General features: G+C 46.1%; 1 protein-coding gene across 6 annotated transcripts in view; it reads left to right on the top strand.

Annotated features, from left to right (window-relative positions):
• Positions 1–20933, top strand: part of FAM135B (family with sequence similarity 135 member B) — a 364289-nt gene that overhangs the window by 337478 nt on the left and 5878 nt on the right. For all 6 annotated transcript variants that reach the window (XM_070075533.1, XM_070075534.1, XM_070075535.1 and 3 more), the window contains 7 exons: positions 200–354; positions 6193–8203; positions 10228–10394; positions 13073–13164; positions 14823–14920; positions 16126–16277; positions 19413–19523. In XM_070075533.1, coding sequence (XP_069931634.1) covers positions 200–354; positions 6193–8203; positions 10228–10394; positions 13073–13164; positions 14823–14920; positions 16126–16277; positions 19413–19523 — 2786 coding nt within the window. The remainder of the gene's footprint in view (positions 1–199; positions 355–6192; positions 8204–10227; positions 10395–13072; positions 13165–14822; positions 14921–16125; positions 16278–19412; positions 19524–20933) is intronic.

Raw genomic sequence — 20933 nt, 5'->3', positions numbered from 1 at the left:
GCACCATCACCAGTTCCAAAACAAAGCAGAATTTGGATGGGAGCTGAGCAGGCTGCTGGACAGAAGGGAAGGGTGATGGACAGGCAGGGTCTACTGGGGGTTTCTGAGTGCTCTTGTGGGATTAGGGGAACCCTGCCACAGCTTTAAAACACTCAAGTCTCCCACAGATGCTCACCCACTGTGTCCGTATGCTCCCCAGGATACAGACCCATAGCCAGCTGTCCCTGGATGTCCGAAACTCTGAGTACCTCTCCAGCATGCCCCCGCTGCCTGCAGAGTGCCTGGACATCGATGGAGACTGGAACACCCTGCCCGTGATCTTTGAGGACAGATACGTGGACTGCCCTGCCACAGGTTTGCCTTTTTCACTTTAGAAAGACTGAAGAGCAAGGCTTTCTGGTGGGTTTTAGAAAGTTGCCCTGTGTGCATCCCAACAATAGTGGGATTAAACTAATGACAGATGTTTATTAGTGCCTACAGTGGAAGCAAGAACTAAGGGTAAGCTAACTGGTTGAAATGACTTTATTTCACTGGAATTGACAAATAGATCCTACAGATGAGCAGTTACAGTAAAGACTCTCTTCCCAGTTCCTCTGGGGTGGAATTGCATCTAGAGCCTCAGTGTTCTCACCTACAAAATGGGAAGAACCAATGCTCTCCCTCTCACCAGAATGTCATACAAGTCAGATGAAGATGCTTTCGTGTGCCAAGTGTGAAGTTAAAACAGAAATGTGTTTCTATGGCATTGGGTTCCAATTCCTGGAAGGGCTTGTTTTGTGCCACCAGCCAAGCAAGGGACCTCAGGAGTGTGGGCTACATAAATACATGGGTTAATGGGGGATGACTCCTTTCAGGGACAGAAGATCTCATTTGTGTGTGCTGTTCATGCCTGTGTCCCCAGGTTACAATTGTTTGGTTGATGTTACAGAGTTTGTTGATGGACGTCTATGTCTCCTGTAGAGAGCCTGGCAGGCAGTACGTGTGTGCTCTCTGTCCTGCCCCATAGCCTTGCCCATGCAAATCCATCCCCATCAATCCAAACAGATTCCTCCAAGGACCAGAGAACGTGAGTCCTTAAATTGGGTATGGAAGATGCTTTGTCTCTTTAATCCTGGAAAAAAATTCATGAGTTCCATTTTCACAGAGAGAAAAAGAGGCACAAGGCATCCAAGATTTATCCAACCTAAAACCAGCACCCAGAGTCAACTCACTCTGCTTGCAAAGCCTTGCCATCTCTTTGGGAAGGTTTTAAAACCATTATACTTAGATGGTAGCTCCAAGGACTATATTTTGGGGTTTCTGCAACCTGAATCTTATAGGATTTTTACACATCCAGGTGAGTTCCAAGGACAACTCAACTTTGCAAACACAGGAAATTGTTTCCCAGCTGCACCCTGCCCTCTAGTGTCAATATGGTATATTACAACTACTGTGTGTACCAGTGCAGAAATGACCCCAGCCCAGCTAGTTAAAACTAGCATAAAATATCCAGGGTGTGTGTGTGTGTGTTTGCGTATATATGCATGAGAGTGCATGCACATGTATGTGAGCATATGCAGATGCATATGCACTTGTTCTCATCCCCTTACAGTTAATTTAACAGTAAATTTGAATGGTTAGAAAAGAAGTTTAAGCACCCATCATCAGAATGTCTGATGCTCTCATTATTAGGTTTGGTTGCATATTGTCATCCAGTCTTTTTTCCCTACTAATAGACATTGTAGTGAATTTAGGTCTCAGCCCCTCCCTCATGTGTTATACACAGTTATGCTACGTACCTTTATTTTCTCAGAATCAACTTCACTTCATCTCTGAGACTCTGTTCTACAGCATCAGTCTCCCCAAGGCTTCCCTACCCCTTTCTTCCCAGTCTCTTAAGACTATGCCCTCATGTCTTTCTTCTAAAAACATTTATTTATTGAAAGGTAGAATTGCTGAGAAGGTCACTCCCCATGGCTGAAGCCAGGATCCTGGAACTCCATGAGGGTCTCCCACCTGGGTGACAAGGACACAAGTATTTAGGCAAACACCTGTTGCCTTCCTAGGCACGTTAAACAGGAAGCTAGATCAGAAGTGAAGTCAGCACTCCAGTGTGGATGCCAAGTGTCGCAGGCAGCGGCTTAACCTGCTGCACCTTGCCAACCCCCGCCAGCCTCTGCCCTCGAGTCTGAAGCAGCAGTGATACTTGAGTGGGGAGGTCTTCTAGGAGCATCCACCATGAAGGCTCCCCTAAGCTACTCCTTATCGCTGTTTCGATCGTGTTTCATGACCAGCTTGCAGCTGCTGTGGTGTGCTTGGAGCTGGGGCTCCAGTGTTTGGGACTGCATCTTCATAGAAGGCCACAGACAGGCACTCAGAGACGTGGCAGTCTTGCCGCAGACCTAAGACCCGATCCACTCCCATGGCCAGACTGCTTTTACACAGTCTTCTGCATCATTCTCAAAATTAGAGCTCTTCTCCTTGTCCTTCCACAAAGCACTTGGTGAGTCCTTCATCCCAGATCAAAAACATTAGCAAAAAAGAACTGTTTCCCCTTTTCTCAATAGCATGGTGACATTACTGTCTATGTATTACTACGAGATTGTGAGATTTATCTTCTATCCTTCTACTTTAGGGAAAATTGGGAAATAAAAGAGTTCCATTTCTGTTTTAAGATAATGTTCTTTTGTTGTTTGCTAAAGGTCCATGGTTTGAATACCTATGGTGCACCATGAACCCTGCAAACTCTGTCTTTATTATCTATGTGGCCCCCTCCCACCTCCTGCTACGCCCCGTCCCACAGCGATCAAGTGGTTCACCTACAGCCTTCAGAGCTTGGTGAACTCTCTGGATTTGAGTTGTTTCCCCAGAAATTAGGAACTGTGTGACACTGAGCAAAAGGAGTCAACATTCCAACTCAGTAGGGCTACTGGGACCAATATAGGGGCAGATACTTACCATTCCACACTTAGCAGAGTGACAGACACAAAGCGATGATGAGTGTGTGCTAATGTACACCGTTCATTAAGACCTGACTCTTAGTCCATTCTCTAAATGAGATCCTTTGCTACTCTCGTTTTTCCATAGTTGTAAGAGTGAAACCTGATTTTTGCTCTTTTGCCAAGCCTGCTTCCTCACCACACTCCCTGTCTATGATGAATGGATTAAGTCTTTATGTTTGTTCCGTGGATCTACAGCCTGTTACCTGTAACATAAATATATGACTTCTCATCTGTCCATGGCCTGCAGATTCCTCCAGGCTGAGTGGGTCCTCTTCCTTGCTAACCTCACACCCTCTCCGTTGCCTGCAACACTTCCTCTGTCCACCTTGCTCCATCTGCCTGGGGCCAACTGATGGCTGACCAGATTTCTGGGCCTCTGCCCCATGGCTTGTCCCATGCCTGGTATGACTCATCCTCTCCTTTTCTAAGGGAGTTCTCCAGCCCACATTCTTTGTTTGTTTTCTTTTTCTTTTTATAAAAGACTTTTTTAAAGACCAATTTTAGATTCCCAGCAGAGGAGGAATGAGGAGGAGGTTCAGAAATGCTTCAGACACCCTCTGCCTCCTACACACAGAGCCTTCCAATTCCACCATGTACCATCACAGGGGTATCTATATGTCCACGCTTTTAGTTGGGCTCTTTCTTGGTGCTGTATGTTCTTTGGGTTTAGACAAATGTATGGCCATGGGGATCCACTGTTACAGAATCACACGGAGCAGTTTCACTGCCCTGAGAAAGCTCCATGCTCCACCAGACCCCAAGCAGCAGTGAGCCTCTTGCATTCTGTGTGCTTTTGCCATAGCCCATATTCTTTGGTAGGAGATCTAGATGTCCACCTGTATGTTTCCCTTATTTTGAAAATCCCTTGAAGAGAGAAACTGAGTCACTGTTCCAGCTGACACCACTTGTCTTCTTGACCCCTGATTAGCACGGGGATTTTTCACGTAATACCCCTCTGAGAACATGCTAAGAATGTACCCAGCTAAAGAGATCCATTTTTTTCCTTGGCCCAACCATAAATTCCATGCAAAGACATTGGAATAAAATGTCTCAGTGTCCCATGTGGCTTGGAAGTACAATCTCAATGATTGACTTCATAATATTCAACAGTGGTTGTATTCATTTAGCTTCTATTAAAACCATATGGAAGATTTAAAATTTTTAAAAAGATTTATTTGATGGTCAGAGTTACATATATACAGAGAGAGAGGGAGAGAAGAAGAGAGGGGGGAGGGAGGGAGGGAGAGAGAGAGAGAGAGAGAGAATGAATGAATGAATTTTCCATATCCTGGTTCACTCCCCAAATGGCTACAACAGCCGGAGCTTGGCCAATCCGAAGCCAGGAACCAGGAGCTTCCTCTGGGTCTCTCACATGGGTGCAGGTGTCCAAGGACTTGGGCCATCTTCTCCTTCTTTTTCCAGGCACATTAGCAGGGAGCTGGAAGTCCTGGAGCAGCCAGGACTTGAACTGGGGCCCATGTGGGTTTCAGCGTCACAGGCAGTGCTTGACCTGTTATGCCACAGGGCCAGCCTTCCATTTAAACCTTTTAAAGAACATAAAAACCTAGCCCTCTTTTTCTCTTGGTATATATGAAAATTAAATAACATACCAAAGATGTTCTCATCAGAGCTATTGTACAATTGACATTGGAGGCATTTAACTTTGTCCAACTATAAATTATTAGGGGAGGGTGGGGGGAAGAAGAGGAGAAGAGAAGGTGGGAATAGAGAAGGGGAGGAAGAGGCCTGGCATTGAGAGAGAGATGTGATCAACAAATGTGTTTATCCTAAAGAACAAAGTCAAGATCACACTTCGGCTCTCTGCCATTTGGCTCTGAAGACCATGTAGGCCTCGTGCTCTGGGTGTTGCTGGGAGTGATCACCTTGGTTATGCAGCTCCAACTTGCAGTGCTTTTCTGCACACAGCAGGCATGACAGCAGTTATGACTGTAAGGCCATGAATATGCCCATCCTAGAGTCGGGGAAAGTGAACTCTGTTAGGAAAAGAACTCATTTAAGTTTCGTGGTTGTCCAAGGTCTCACAGTTTGTAAGAGGCAGCGTTGGGATGGAAAAATCAGGCTCCTAGACCACTTTCTTTGCTTGTAAATACTGTGCATGAAATAGATGGACATTTTCATAATTACAAGTGGGGATTATCAAATCTCCTTTGATAGGTAGTAAGTAAACAAAAATGATAAGATTTGGTGGGTTTTCATTAGTGCAATACAAATCTGGTGTAAATTGTTCAGTTTGGTCAACCTTCAGGGTTTAAAGGTGCAGTCACTAATCAGGTCGACTTCATTTCCAGTTCCACACACAAGCTCTGGGGCTCCCTGCCCACGTGAGCTTGTGATGAACTGGCCACGATGTCTGTGTTCCCGTAAGCTTCTCAGGTTCAATGCTGTGCTGGAAGGACTTACAGGGCTCAGGAGAGCACTTCACTTATGATCATTTTGCAGAGATGGGAACGTTTGGCCCACGGGCCCTAGAAGGCCACAGAATCATTTGCTGTGGCCCTGCCAGGCAGCCACAGGTGGGGCAGGCTTGAAATGCAACAGATCTATGTCAGGCTAAACTTTTTAGGTTAATCATGTTGTTCAGTTCATGAATTATGTTATAAATATCCAAAGAGCCCTTGGCAGTTTAAAAGGTTCCCACCCCTGTAAACAGTACATGTGGGGACCGGCTAACAAGAATTAGGCTAATGTCTGAGAGATCTCAGAGTGTAGCTTGTATGTGCTTGGGCCTTGTCACCCTTCTAGCACATCAGGCTTCATCATCAACCAGAGAAGCTCACCCGAGCTCCAGTACCTGGAGTTTTTGTTGGGGTTTCACTGGGTGGGCTTGGTCGATTAGGTCCCTGGCCACATGACTGAACTGAGGCTCCGGGCCACCTTTCCTCCCCTAGAGGTCTGGCCAATATTTCTTGGCCCAGTATTCTAACCCTCTAGTCAAATGCATGGTCTTTCTGGCATCACCAGGTCCTGTCCTAACTCATCTCATTAGCATGAACTATTTAGGGATTCTTCCTGAGACACTTGCCAGGATCCCCATGAATAGCAAAGATATCCCCGGGGACCACATGGGGACTTCCAGGGATCCATAGGATCTTCCGCAGGGACAGCTAAATTGTTTCTTGTGCAGTAAGGCATTCGATAGCTTGTGAGCATAGATACCTAACCTATAATATTTCCTTTCTCTTTATTGCAGGACCTAATGTGAGTGTCTATCCTAATTTTGATGTTCCAGTGACTAGTCCTGCAATAACAAGTCTAAAAGAGAAAGAAGAGAGCCGTATTGTAAATAGCAACTCATCTTTTAGGGATGACCTTGTCCTGGCTACCATGAAACCAATCCAAATGAACTCCAATGAAGAGGGTACTCGGTGTCCAGAGCCAGGAGACAGTGTGACCACACAAAACAAAATGGACACGTGCTGTGAGTCTCAGATGTATCTGACCATTGGTGAATTCCAAAACAAATCAAATGTGTCTGAAGATGAATTTTTGACTGGGCAAAGGGCTGATGTTTGTGCCTATGCACTGGCAGATGCGGATACGCCCAGGAGGAGCTCAGGCCCAGAGGATGGACAAGCCCCAGCACTGACCTACATTGACGTGAAATCCAGCAATAAGAACCCCCACAGAGCTGAGCCCATAGTGGTCATTAGTGCTGAGTGTGAGAATCAAAGTGCTGGAGACAACATTAGATTAGACAGAGCTGTGCCAAGCAAAGTAGTAGCCAGTGGAAGTCACCAGAATGCCATCTCTTCGGACAAAGTGACTCTCCATGAAATGAGTGTTGGAAAGGGAGCAGACCAGGAGGGTAGGATGGTGCTCCTTGGTCTGAAACTCCTCCCCTCGGAGCCCTGGGAGTCCCTCGGCTCTGCACTGAGGGAGCCCTTCGATGTTAGGTCTTCCTCAAAGGACCCGCACACAGAAGAGCAGGAGGCCCTGTCAGTGCTGTCTGGAGTCATCAAGAGGTCTTCGTCCATCATTTCTGATTCAGGCATTGAGAGCGAGCCGAGCTCTGTGGCCTGGTCTGAGGCCCGAAGCAGGGCCCTGGAGTCACCCAGTGACCGGGAGGTCTTGCACCAGCTGGTTCGAAGACACGCCCTCCACCGGAACTCCTTGGAGGGGGGGCACACAGAAAGCAATACGAGTTTGCCGAGTGGTATCCAGGCTTCTCTCACCTCCATTAGCTCCTTGCCTTTTGAGGAGGAAGAGCGGGAGTTGGCACTCACCAAGTTAACCAAGTCTGTCTCTGCACCCCAGATCAGCAGCCCAGAAGAGACTGCTGAAGACGGAGACAGCAAGCAGCAAGGTGCGGCTTTTGCGGAAGCTTTGGCTATGCACAGTAAGAACAAGGAGTCCCTTGAACACGGCTCTCAACCTTGTGGTGGCTCCAGAATCCAGGGTTCTGGGGGAGAGTGTTCCCTTGTGGAAATTATCTTAGACACTGACAACCAGCAGGGCCCTGGCTACATGGACATCCCCAAAGGAAAAGGGAGTCATTTTGATCCTCAAGGACATTGTCATCTTGATGGCAGGACTGAGAACACAGCGGGTGTTGAAACCAAAGGTTTTACTTCAAAAATCCCACGCATTACAGCACTTGAAAATTCTAGGACCAGATCTTTCCATAAAACACTAATGGAAACCCCAAAGGGCATGCCCAGTGACTTGACTGTGGGCAAAGGAACTCTTTCCAACAGCTGCATCTCAGAGGCTGGGGGCATCTCTCACCCTAAGGTGCCTGAACTCAGCTGTCTATCAGCTGCTGATGCCATCGACCTGAATTCAGCAGGCGAGTGCGGCAGTTCACCTTGCGTGGTTGATGACAAAGCAGTGAAGAGAGGAGCCACTGCCTTCCTGGAGGCTGAACGTGAAGCAGGCACTGTGTGCCCCACTGTGACTCACCCCGTACCCACCCAGGTTTTGAGAAGCCAAGAGCCAAAAGCGGGCAGTTCCGTAGCCCAGCTGGCCTATGCAGAGTCCTTTACCTTGGAGAGCCTGAAGGCTGTGGAGGTCGTCAATCTGTCTGTGTCTTGCACTGCCACCTGTCTCCCTTTCTCCTCTGTGCCCAAGGAGACCCCTGCCAGGGTTGGTTTCTCTTCCAAACAGACTCCGTTCCCCATCACCCATCAACCTTTGGGTTCCTTTGGAGTAGTTTCTACCCATTCCAGCAAGCTGGAGGAAGAAGTCAGTGAAAGGATGTTTAGGTAAGCTTGCTGATGGCTTGCGGATCTCAGCACAGTGTTCTAGACTGGGCCACGTATTTCTCATGAGTCTTGTTTCAACATTGAGATGTCTGTTGTTTTCTGATTTAAATAAAGTAATGTATTCATATCATGCCGATTAGAAAAGCTGAATAGTATCAAGAAATGAAATTCACCAGTAAGCTGACCTCCAAAGTATTATACTGTGACTCGTCTTCTCTATTTGTTCTTTGTGTACCCGTGTCTATGTGCAGCTTTTATGCACAAGCAGGTCATTCTGTATAAACACGATTGTAATTTTTCCAAGTAATAACTGATCTTTCTATCTCTATTCCTTGCATCATTCTTTTAATGTTCACACAATATTATATTGTGTGGATGCACCATGATTTATTAACCAGGTCATTTGCAGGTGGTGATTTACATTTTATTCAATATATATTATTATAAATATCTCTCTTGAATGTCACAGTGCCTCTGTCTTTGCACATTTTGAGAGGTTTCTTAAAAACCTCCGGGGAATAGGATTTTATCATCAGATTTGCTTTCTAAGCTTCCTTTTTAGTTCAAGAGTTCTGAAACTTATGGCCCTTTTTGTAATGTACCCCTTCCTCCTTGTGTTGGGTTTGTGTTCGTGTTACTCCCTTACCTGTAAACAATATATGTGATGACATATATAACACATCGTTTTATCAAGTTAATCCCATTGAAAAGTGCTGATGCATTACCTATTACTAATGCCCCCCAAAGAAACTGCACAGGCAGGTCAACATTGCACCTTTTGTTTTGTGAAGAATTTTAAATACCTGAAGGAAGGGACTTGTCATCAGTTTTTATTTGTTTTCCAGTGCCTGGTAAACACTGTCCAGTGCCTGGCCAGGGTTGGCCTGACTTATTGTATTTACAGTCTACCATGGAAACAGGCAAATGAGAGAAGTAGCTGAGAACTGTGACTGTGTGGGCACCATGGGGCCAGGAGGACAAGGCCCTGCCTAGTTTGGCTGGGAGAGTGGCTGTGAATAGGGTGGTAGCTAGAAGAAGCTTCTCAGAGAAGATGCATTTGTATTGAGAGAGAAATACAAAAGATGATGATGATATTTATGATGATGATGAGGAGGAGAACAGTAGTTTATACTACACGATGAAGATCCATAATCTGAAACTCCAAAATCCCAGATGCCCCAAAATCTACTCGGAAGCTTTATCTCCTTCAAATTAAAAATGTTGAGTAAGATCACCTTCAGGCTATGTGCACAAGGAGTATATGAGATAAGGAATTTGGTTTCTCTGGGATTCTCATCACCACGGTATGTCATGATGCACACATAAATGTAACAAAATACAAAATCTGAAACGTCAGTGGTCCTGGGTGTTTCAGGTAAAGAACAGCCAGCCTTTACTAGACAGCCATTTCACAGTCAGGATTCTGACCCTCAAAATCTGACGCCTGAGTCCATGCCCTTACCCACTGTCTTGACCCATAATCAGGCCAAGGGCATTGTAGCCAGGTGGAAAAGCATCTCGGGCATACAGCCCACGTGTGTCAAGGCATGGAAGTCAAGCCAAGCCATAACATTCCAAGCCAGGAATTAGAAAAATTGTGTCACTTCTGGAGGCTGAAAATCGCAGGAGATGGCACTGGAGGAGCAGGTGGATGCCGAGCCATGGGTGGCTTGGGTGTCAGGTTAAGGAGCTTTCTGGGGTGATCTTTTCAAGGGTGGTGTGGATTCTTGTAGCTACGTAGAATCTTAGATGTTCTATCCCCCAGTCTCCTGTTCAGTGCAGACACCATGTGGAAATACGCAGAACCCAAACCTAGAGACTCTTTGGTTTTCTTGGGGTGCTTGTCTGCGTCCTTGCTCAGAAGAAAGCTGTCTGGGATCTCACCCAGCTCTCATATTGAGCATTTGCCACTGAGCCGACCCTTTGCTTTTGGATACTCATCGGTTTTACCTACTAACCCAGCCCACTTTCTACCCTGCATGTGATATACAGCTTGGCTTGTGATTAATTTGCATGTTCTCCAGTTTTTATCAGGCCAAAGAAAAGTTTAAGAAAGAACTGAAGATTGAAGAATTCCTGTACAGTGACTTATCAGTACTAGCTTCTGATAGACCGTATTTCCCACCAGAGGAAGAGGAAGAAAATTTGGAAGATGGGATCCACTTGGTTGTCTGTGTCCATGGCCTGGATGGTGGGTACAAACATTTTTCTTCTCAGAAGTCTGTCTGTATACAACCTATAAAATGTGGGAATTAATTTAAATCAGTTATTCATTCAACAAAATATTTAATTAGTAACAGTGGGATGACGATTTCTGTGGGAATCTAGGGACATTGCATGGCCGTGCTCCCAAGAAAATTTCTCTCTGGCACAAAGAGTAAACAAAATACAAAATGAATGAATTAAGGTAGTGAGGAAGAATGAGTGGAATAAATACATGGATAATTGGAATTAATGAAGAAATAGAATAATTAATGGAATGGAGGCACAAAATAAGAGAGGAATATAGTAAATGAATGAGCAAAAGTGATATATTATTGAAATGAACACGTCAGTGAAACGCACAAGTAAGTAAAATTCATGAGTTAATGGAATTCACGAGTGGGACAGTATGAATAATAGAAGAAATGGAGTCGAATGAAGAAACATTCATTCTGAGGAGTTCAGGTTAGGGGCCACTCTGTGCCTATTTTTATTCACTTTTCACTCACAGGCACTTTTTGTATACCATGACTCTATTTCAATTTTGAGGTTTCCAGGAACTAAAGATAGCTTTCTCACATTTACCAGCTCGATGTCCTGGGTGACCAGTCTGCACCACTCACTTAGGGAATATTAGTTCACAGGGCAAGACTCCCAATTTCTTGGTTGTAACAGGAAATCTGGTCAATCTGTGTTGTATTTTTTTCCATCTTGCATGTGGGAGGAGGGAACAAGCACACAGATGAGTAGCTTCCTCAGGACTCACTGTGTCAGCAACCAGAGCTGTCCATGGCCAAGTGTATCGCCTGGCCACGGCCATCCGCAAGTTCCTTTTGAAGGTTTCTTTTCTAACTCAAGGCAAACAAGGGACTTAGGAGGTTCCTGGAAAACGGATTTAAAGGATAAGTTTCTTCTGTACAAAGGATGTTTGAAATCCCTATATATGAGAGGTATTGAAAAAGTTCAAGGAAAATGCATATTACAAGAAAATGAGGCATGGATTTCCAAATTGTTCTGGAACAAGTAAACATCATTTAATTACGTTGCCCACCTCAAAGTTTTTGAAGCATATCTAGAAGTATCTTGTATATGTAAACTCAATTTCAGAGGACCTACTAGATCAAATTCGGTTTCCATCAACAGAGCACAGTTAGGAATATTTACACAATTTTTTATGCTGTACAAAAAGCCCAAGATTATCTTCTTGTTAATGTTCTTAGTTTAACAGCCTATGAAGACATTTGATCTGAGAACGTTTTAAGTTGCGAAAAGTTTTCTGTCTCTCAGTAGCTGGAGGATAGGGGCCATTTAACTCCTTACTTGTATGCTTTATGATGAATACAAGTGTAAACACTTAAGCCTTTTTGTTTTCAGTGCAGGCCCTGGAATGTTCTTAGGCAAGTTTAAACAATGGCTACAATATTGGGATCAGAGAGCATAATTTTATCAACAGAAGTAACAGAAGGGAGGGATAGCATTTAACTTCATAGCCTACCATACACATATTTCCCAAAAGAACATGACCACTTATGACCATGTCCATGCAGGTCTGGGCATGTGTTCTGATGGGCCACCGGCAGTGGTGACCTTGGGCCTGTGGAGTCATCCTTAGATATTAGGGGTCCTCCCAAACACCCAGAGTTCCCCTGAATTCTATGTCACACTTTCACCCTGCTCAGAATCACTAGGTAGTGTCATTAAGAATGGTATAAAATGATATCATTTATCTTCACTTATGATTTACAAACTACTTTGCAACTATGGAAACACATGGAAGATATGTTCATGGTAAAGTAGGCAACCCCATATATCCAAACTAATGGCTTCTAGCTTTCATCCCAGTAGCAGTGCACTTGAGGAATAGGCCCTAAGTTCATTAACACTGCATCTAAAACCCTATGACCTGCATGGAAAACACTTGTATATAAACCTCACTCTATTATCACAAGTGCATTTTTCCACATGAATTTTACTTCAAGAAAGCAATCTCTGTGTTTTTGGTGACTCTACTATTAGCAAACGTCTTGTACTGTGGACTTCTTTAGTCCTCTGCCCCAGTACTCCTTGTTGGGCACTGAGGAAACTTGCTGTCTCTGACTCCTGTTCCCAGGGGATGTTATTCTTTTTAAATAACTATGCCATGATTGGCCCATTGCAGGGGCTTGCTTCTTTTTCTGTAAATGGCAGCACCAGATATCTAGATAGCCTTTGTATTGAACAAGGAATTTAAGAGGGGACTTTTGGGAATTACATTATGCCACAGAAGACATTAGGGGGCCCTACTTGCAAAACCTGGACAAATAGAATTTGCTATGGAAGAAGGGGAGATGATGCTGCCAGCTGTCCCTGCCAACAGACTCCCCAGGGTACTTGTTAATACATCAGGGAATCCGTATTTGCAATAGAACACCTAGGAAGGGCCAGACCGTGCGTGCATGTGTGTGTGTGTGTGTGTGTGTGTGTGTGTGTGTGTGTGGTGGGGGTGTGTGTGGAGGAGACAAGGGAACAGGTGTTCGCTTTAGTTGATTAGTTGACTTTGTTATCTGCTTAACAAAAGTCAGAAGCTACACTGGGAATGAGGGAAGTAGGAGGAGAAATTCCCACGTGCTTCATCAGCTTTCCTGTGATTAACTCTGGTGCTGGGTGGCGGCTCTCTGTCACCTTCAGGGAACAGTGCAGACCTCCGGCTGGTAAAGACGTTCATCGAACTGGGCCTCCCTGGAGGAAAGCTGGACTTCCTAATGTCTGAGAAGAATCAGGTAGGACCACGAGACCCTCAGACAGCAAGAACTGCAGGGGCGGGTCTCACGGGAGCCTGCTGTTGGCACTGTGAGGATCTGTGGTCACACGGGGATTGGAGGGGACCTGGCAGCCACCTGACAGTTGGGAGAGAAAAGACTTACTGTTTTCTTTTGGGAGGATGAGGAAGGGCCGGGGATGGAGAATACACGAGTCCATTGATTGGTGCCTTTGGATGTCACAGGACCTCAGAGTAGGGGCAGCTTAGGGCATTGGTTATTTTGGGCTCTGTGGATCCACACTGGGGGCCTCGAGGCTTCCGCTGGCACCTGTGTAACCAGTGGAGCTGAGCTGTGCCTGCTGAACAGAGCTCCGAGGTGACCTCTGCAGTCTTTACCATTTCCAGGTAGGCGGCGTCTGAGGCTTTAATGAGTCAGAGTTGATGAAACTTTAAAGAATCCCACAGTCAACAGATGGGGCTGGGTGGAACAGTGCTGATTCCTACTCCCCGAGGAACGTGATAGTGGGTGAACTCTAAGTGCTTTCTGGAGGCATAGAACTGCTTGTAACCAAATGGTCGTTAATGACCCCTGGCGATGGGAACCAGCAGATTCTGGAAGATAACACCCCATTCCCCTGGTGCTCAGTTCCATTGCCACCTGCTGTATTCAAGGCCAGGCACATGCAGTGCTGAGATGTAATGCGTGGAAGAGGACAGAGGGTGGTTCTGAGCAGAGCCTGTGTCCTGAGTCCTCCTGTCATCTCCACAACATGTCACGTTTTGATACCACGATCTTCTTAGACCCTGGCAGATGGGCAGGGTTCCTCGTCTGATTGACCTGCAGAGGAAGCTAATGGTGTGTACACTACCTTCCAGTTGTGGCCAGGTATGATCCAGTCCTAAGAGAGGCAGGAACTCAGAGGAAGGAGCAAGGACTTGAATGATCAGTCGTCAGTTGAGGGCTTTGTGTTTGCAGTGTGTGCCGGTGAGGTTTGCTTTTCAGGGAAGATGAGTATTGTTAGCAGAGTGATTAGGAAGTCAGCCTTCAGAGGGTGCCCCTCCAGCCACTTGTCATGCAGCCCCATGCCCAGGTCCCCCAGCAACCACAGAGCCAGGTTTTTGCACTTGGCTGGAGGGGCTGGCCTCTGGGCCCTGACTGTGTCCCACAGTGCTTTGTCATGACTCAGTGAAAGTTATAAATCTCATAAACAGGGACATTTGCAGTACTTTACTTTGCAAATATGTTGCTCGGACATTTGCCGATTCTATTTTTATTTTTATTTGAGAGGGAACAAGTATTATTATTCTCTGGTTCACCCCCAGTTATCCACAATGACGAGGGCTGGGCCCTGGTTGAAGCCCATTGTAAGTCAGCTCTGTTTATGTGGAGCCTTTTTTTAAAGTGTGGAGGATCCTGACCTTGACCTTGCATTTCTTCCCCATGTCTCCCATCCTTGTTTCCAAAAGTGATTCCTTAAAGTTATACCAGCACATCTAATCGTGTTCCCCATGCCTGTCTTTCAACGAGTCGATGACCTGTGTGACATTTCTCCTCTTCTTCCTATTCTCTTGGGTCCCTTGAGTATCCTTCCTAAGGCCTGGGTGCCTTTAGAATCCTTGCCCAAGCTGATGGCCTTGGCCATGACCCAGCTCACACCCTTTCCCTCTGTCTTTCAGATGGACACATTTGCAGATTTTGATACCATGACAGATCGGCTACTGGATGAAATCATTCAACACATTCAGTTGTACAACCTCTCCATATCCAGGATCAGGTAAAAGCAGATCACAGGGTGACACTTCTGAGTGCTTGCTGTATGCAGGTTTGGTCTGATGCCCTTCCGTCTCTGTACCATTGGCATAAGTTAACTTGTGACTTTTAATGGATTTCAGTCAGAGCAACAGTGGGTACCAGGGCTGGCTGACACACTCAGATAGCTCATAGTATATGTGGGGGAGAATACACATTTGTTTTTGCTTAGTAGAAAGAATATTAAACTTCAGACAAAAATTCCTAGATTCTAGCATTCACGTTTGAATTCTAACTCTCATGTATCAGATGTGTCACCTTTTGCAAACTTTCCAAATCTCCAAACCTCAATTTTCTCATCTGCTAAGTGAGACTAATACTGAAAGGATGCATTAAAAAGTTAATGAATTGTTTTCCCCATGAGAGGGTTTCCAGTCAGTGCTAACTTTATCCGCACACTGTAACAAGTAACCAGGCCTCGGTATTTAAACAACTGAGGTGAAAATAGCTTGTGTTGGTTGAGCATTCGAATGGGTAGCCCTGTGCTAATCCCTCAGTGTGCATTATCCCCTGTAGGCTTCAGCGATGAACCATCCTTCACTTCTGTGTTTCCCAGGCGAGGACCCTGGTGTCTGCAGTGGTGGGGAAAAATAAAAGGGCACAAGCTCAGCAGTGTCCATGTCCTGTCCTTGCTGGCTTTATGAATTACTGTGAGAGGAGGTAGGAGGTACCCCTCTCTCACACTGAATCTGTGAGTAGCCATGTGGCTGTGGCAGGCAAGTCCAACAGGGTGAGCTGAGAGCAGGTAGCTGAATACAGTCGATGAATGAGTGGTCAGGAGTGTTCAGTGCTCACATGAGTCCTTCACAAAGGGCCCTCTGGTCTTCTGCAGGTGGACGGAGAGCAGACCTGGAGGCCAGGGGAGAGGTGTTGCTCTACCAAGACATACCTGGGCGGCATGCCCACACATGTCCTCTGACCACACTGGGCCACATGCTGCCATTCCCAAAGATGCTGGCCCAGGCCTCATGCAGTCAGAGTTTTCATGCCTGGGAGGGTGAATTAATGGCTCCAGTTCTGTCTGCCAGGTCTCCTAAATCCAGTGTGTGTGTGTGTGTGTGTGTGTGTGTGTGTGTGGAGGACTGCTGACACCTGGGTGCCTCCAGCAAGCACTGGTCCAGTGGCCGGCCTCTGAGCTCACCCGCACTTGTGTGATTTCTGTCTGTGCAGCTTCATCGGCCATTCTCTTGGCAACATCATCATCCGCTCCGTCCTCACTCGGCCCAGGTTCCGGTATTACCTCAACAAGCTGCACACGTTCCTGTCACTGTCTGGCCCTCACCTGGGGACCCTGTACAACAACAGTGCCCTGGTCAGCACAGGTGAGACTCGCCCAAGCCTGTCAGTCCTCAAAATTGACTAATGCAGGATACTGGGAACGGGAAACCTTGCGGAAGTTCACGTTGTTGGGATCCTGGGGCTTTGGAGCTCGTCAGAGTGAGGGGCAGTAGGAAGAGACCTGGCTTAGGGATATGGCCCCTCTGCTTGCTAGCTCAGTGAAGGCTGGCTAGACTCTTCTTAAGATCTTTTCTCCTTCGAATTTCTGCATATACAATGGTGATGTCCCTGGGGTCCTGGTTGGAAAGATTGACAGGTGTGATGTTGGCATAGAGAGAAATGGGCTATGGATCATATCTGCCATGAGAGGACAGGCCTGTTTTTTTTTTTTAACTTCTATTTAATGAATATAAATTTACAAAGTACAGCTTATGGATTACAATGGCTTCCCCCCCCATGACTTCCCTCCCACCCGCAACCTCCCCTTTCCCACTCCCTCTCCCCTTCCATTCACATCAAGATTCATTTTCGATTCTCTTTATATACAGAAGATCAGTTTAGCATACATTAAGTAAAGATTTCAACAGTTTGCTCCCACACAGAAACATAAAGTGAAAAATACTGTTTGAGTACTAGTTGTAGCATTAAATCTCAATGTACAGCACACTAAGGCCTGTTTTTAAGTCCTGAGCCAGACAATTAGGGACAACTCTTGCCAAGACATTTAATCTCGGTGCTTCTTAGTTTCCTTATTGTGTTCATGTATGTTTATGTGTATATCCAATCTGATATTTGTGGGTATTTATATGTGTATGGGCATGCATATAACACGTGTGTGTACACAGTTGTCTCTAAGTACCCATGAGAAGTTAGTTCTGGGACTCCGGACAGATTCCAGAATGCCCAGATGCTTGGGTGCCTTGATGGAGTGGCTCACATAAAACTTCACAATCCTCCTGTGTTCTGTAAATTGTCTCTGGATCACTTATACTATCAAATGCAATGCAAATGCATGCAAATAGCTGATATACTTAAGGAATTATGACAAGGAAAAAGGTCTGCATGTTCAGTACAGATGCAGTTTTTTTCCAAATACTTTTTTTTTTTTACTATTTAAGACCTTTTTTAGCAGGTACTTGCAGTTTGTTGACTTTTTTGAAAAATCAAGTTGTAAACTTTTATTACAAACTAAAAATGAAGTTCTTAAAAATCTCAACTTGACCAGATATGAAACAATTTAAAAACCTTTAAAAGTTTATTGAGAAAAACCAGGCTTTTTTAACAAAACACGTTTGTTGTTACCAAAAAGAGACATCTTTAGGTAAAAATAATATTAAGAGACAATAGCTAAATCTGCAGAAACACACCAACAGATGCAGGAGGCATACATGACTCATGTATGTGTGAGTGGCTTTGTGCATGTGTGTGTCACAGAAGTATTACAGACTAAACAGGAGAAGGAAAGGGAAGCTCACTGACATTAATGGAAGGTCAGAGGTAGGGGAATTTTTCCTGCTTGCTTGCCCCTGACACTGAGGCCCTCACAGGTGGTAAAGACGCAAGGCACATGTGGTCTGGAAGAAGTTTTCTGTGCAGAATAAATGGTACACAGACTCAGGGTGTTTGCAGCACACTGGGACAGTTCTGAGTGGCAGAAGCACATAGCCTGTCCTGGAGACACAGGAGGTGAGGAAGAGCTCTCACGAGACCCAGGTGGTGAAGGACGTGCCCTCTGGGCCACACAGGTGACGCTCATGAGACCTGAACTGAGGAAGTGATGTGACTTGGTTTTCAGAAGCTCAAACAGATCATGGGGTCTCATGTCAGAACAAATAGTTAAGTCCTGTTGCCAGCAAATGCCTTAGTAGTTCTTGATTGTCCAAATCTATTTCTTAGAGATTTATTTACTTATTTGGAATTCAGAATTACAGAATTAAAGGGCAGTGGGGAGGGGAGGCAGGAATCTTCCATCCGCTGAGTCATTCCTCACATGACTGCAACTGCCAGCACTGGACAAGGCCGAAGCCAGAAGCTAGGAGCTTGGTCCAGGTCTCCCACATGGGTGGCAGGGCCCAAACACTTGGACCATCTTCTGCTGCTTTTCACGGGTGCATTAGCAGGAAGCTGGATTGGAAGTGGAGCATCTGGGACATGAACTGGCAACCCTCTCCCTCTCCCTCTCCCTCTCCCTCTCCCTCTCCCTCTCCCTCTCCCTCTCCCTCTCCCTCTCCCTCTCCCTCTCCCTCTCCCTCTCCCTCTCCCCCTCCCCCTCCCCCTCCCCCTCCTCCTATGGCACAGGGGATGCCTATGGCACAGGTGGTAGCTTTAGCCCCTATGCCACAATGCTGGCCCAGTTGTCCAAACCTGTTGTATGCCATTAGGGTCCCATAAGTTCCTCCTGCCCTCTGCTTCCCTGAACACAGATGGTTTCTTCACTGTGGGGACAGGTTTGTTCAGTGGCTTTGAGTTATTTCAAGGACATTCCTTCTGAACGTGATGTATTGGGCAGCTTCACAACAAACAAAAATCCCTTCCTCTGTCGTTGGCTTTCCTCACAAATCAAAATCTTTGTGCAGAAATAAATGAGTTCAATCAGATTTTCTCCCCCAATTATAAAGAGCTCTTGCAACATCCAAACACGTTAAGATCGAGTACCAGTAGTTCTTCCAGGCTCTCATATCTTGAGTAATTGTGTATAGCCTCTCCTGCCTGTCTGCACACATACACATTTACCCATCAGTCACTGCACTGCATGCAAATGAGGTCTCTTGTTCGTGTCCTTGGATTTCATCCAGTGCCTTTGTTTGCGGTGACATAATCCACTCATCAGTGTGTGTAGAAGCTGGGTGGGAGGGCCCTGGAATGTGAGGCTTCCCCTGCTCTCCAGGGTCCTGGCAGGGTCTGTGCACTTCTCCCTCTGAGGGAAGGGGATGGAGTGAATCAGAGGGGCAGGTGGTTCTGTGACTCCAGACGCCTGTGGTTGTATCATTGGATGGATGATTTTATACATGAGAATGCAGATTTACCTCTAATTACTATTAATTGAGTAATTACTAATCACTCAAGCATTTGCTAACATGTCTACTACTGCCTTGTTTTTGAACTTAAGGATCACAGTTTACCAATTCCATTTTGCTTTTTGATTTTGCTTTGTGTTTTGTTTTGTTTTGCCTTTCTAGGCTTGTGGCTCATGCAGAAATTGAAGAAATCTGGGTCCCTTCTGCAGCTGACCTTCAGGGATAATGCTGACTTGCGCAAATGTTTCCTCTACCAACTAAGCCAAAAAACAGGTGGGCAGTTCCCGGGACAGCTGTGATCCCGAGTTGGAGTTGAGGTCTGACCCTGAGACACACGTTAGCTTTGATGCTAGTTTGATGGACTCACAGAGGGGTATGATCAGGAGGTTCAGCCTGTGAAGTCTCTTCCACGCAGCGGGAGGCCAACTGCTACCTAAGGACTCAGCTTCTGTCAGGCCTTCTCCTGCGGGGTGTGTGGGAGATGCAGGCCAAGGTATGCATGGGATCATCTCAACACACACAAGCTACAGCTCTACTCCTCAATAATATGTTTTATTTTTCAAGTGTTATTTTGCTTATTTGAAAGGAATGGTGAGAGAGAAGAGAAAGAGAGAAAGGGAGGGAGGGAGGGAGGGGGAGAGAAGGAGAGAGGGAGGGAGGGAGGGAGAGAGAGAGAGAGAGCGAGCGAGCTTCCATATGCTTATTCATTCCCCAAATGCCTGAAAGAGCCAGGGCTGGGCCAGGCCAAGGCTAGGAGCCACAAACTCCATCCAGGTCTCTTACATGGGTGGTAGGAACCCAAGTACTTGAGACATCACGTTTTTCTCTTAAATTGCACATGAGCAGGAAGCTAGATTGGAAGGGAGGTGAGATTCAATCCCATGGGGCCGGCGCTATGGCTTAATGGGTAAAACTGCCACCTGTGGTGCCAGCATCCCTTATGGTTACTGGTTTGAGATCTGGCTCTCCAATTCTGATCCAGCTCCCTGCTAGTGGCCTGGGAAAGCAGTGGAAGACAGCTCAAGTACTTGGCCCCCTGAATTCACGTAGGAGACCTGGAAGAAGATCCTGGCTCCTGGCTTTGGGTTGACCCAGCTCCAGCCATTGCAGCCATTTAGGGAGTGAACCAGCAGATGGAAGATCTATCTCTCTGCATCTGTCTCTCTGTCTCTCTCTGTAACTCTGCCTTTCAAATAAATAAATAAACCTCCAAAAAAGAAAAAAATTCAATCCCAGGCACTGGAAATGGAATGGGACCACAGCACCTGCCCCCCTACCAATCATTTCATGTAATCACGTAAGCCCAGATCTGGTTCAGCTTTCCCCAGGTACAGATTCACCTACAGAGTGGACTGATGCCAGCTTGTCCTTTTATGCTCACTGTGTGGGGGGTGTGAATCATTGTCATGAATCACTGTTCATCACACCTCCACCCACTCGCTGTAATGAGAGAGTGTGCAGGGGCATTGAAGACCCTGCCCGTGTTATGGGTAGGACTGAAGAGGACGGCAGTGCACATGATGATGGCTGAGAGGTCCGCATGTCCAGTGGGTGGGTAGAGCAGCCCACTGGTGAGCTTGCACAGTGTGGCCAAGCAAGCTGGCCTGGCTGCTTGTCTACAGTCCTCCATGACTCTCTAAGCACCAACTCTATTGATACTTTGTGTATCAGTTGATGTAAATC

This window comes from Oryctolagus cuniculus, chromosome 6 (assembly GCF_964237555.1).
Source record: "Oryctolagus cuniculus chromosome 6, mOryCun1.1, whole genome shotgun sequence".
Classification (NCBI taxonomy): domain Eukaryota; kingdom Metazoa; phylum Chordata; class Mammalia; order Lagomorpha; family Leporidae; genus Oryctolagus; species Oryctolagus cuniculus.
Note: the sequence above shows the minus strand (reverse complement) of the source record. Positions and strands in the feature narration are given on the sequence as shown.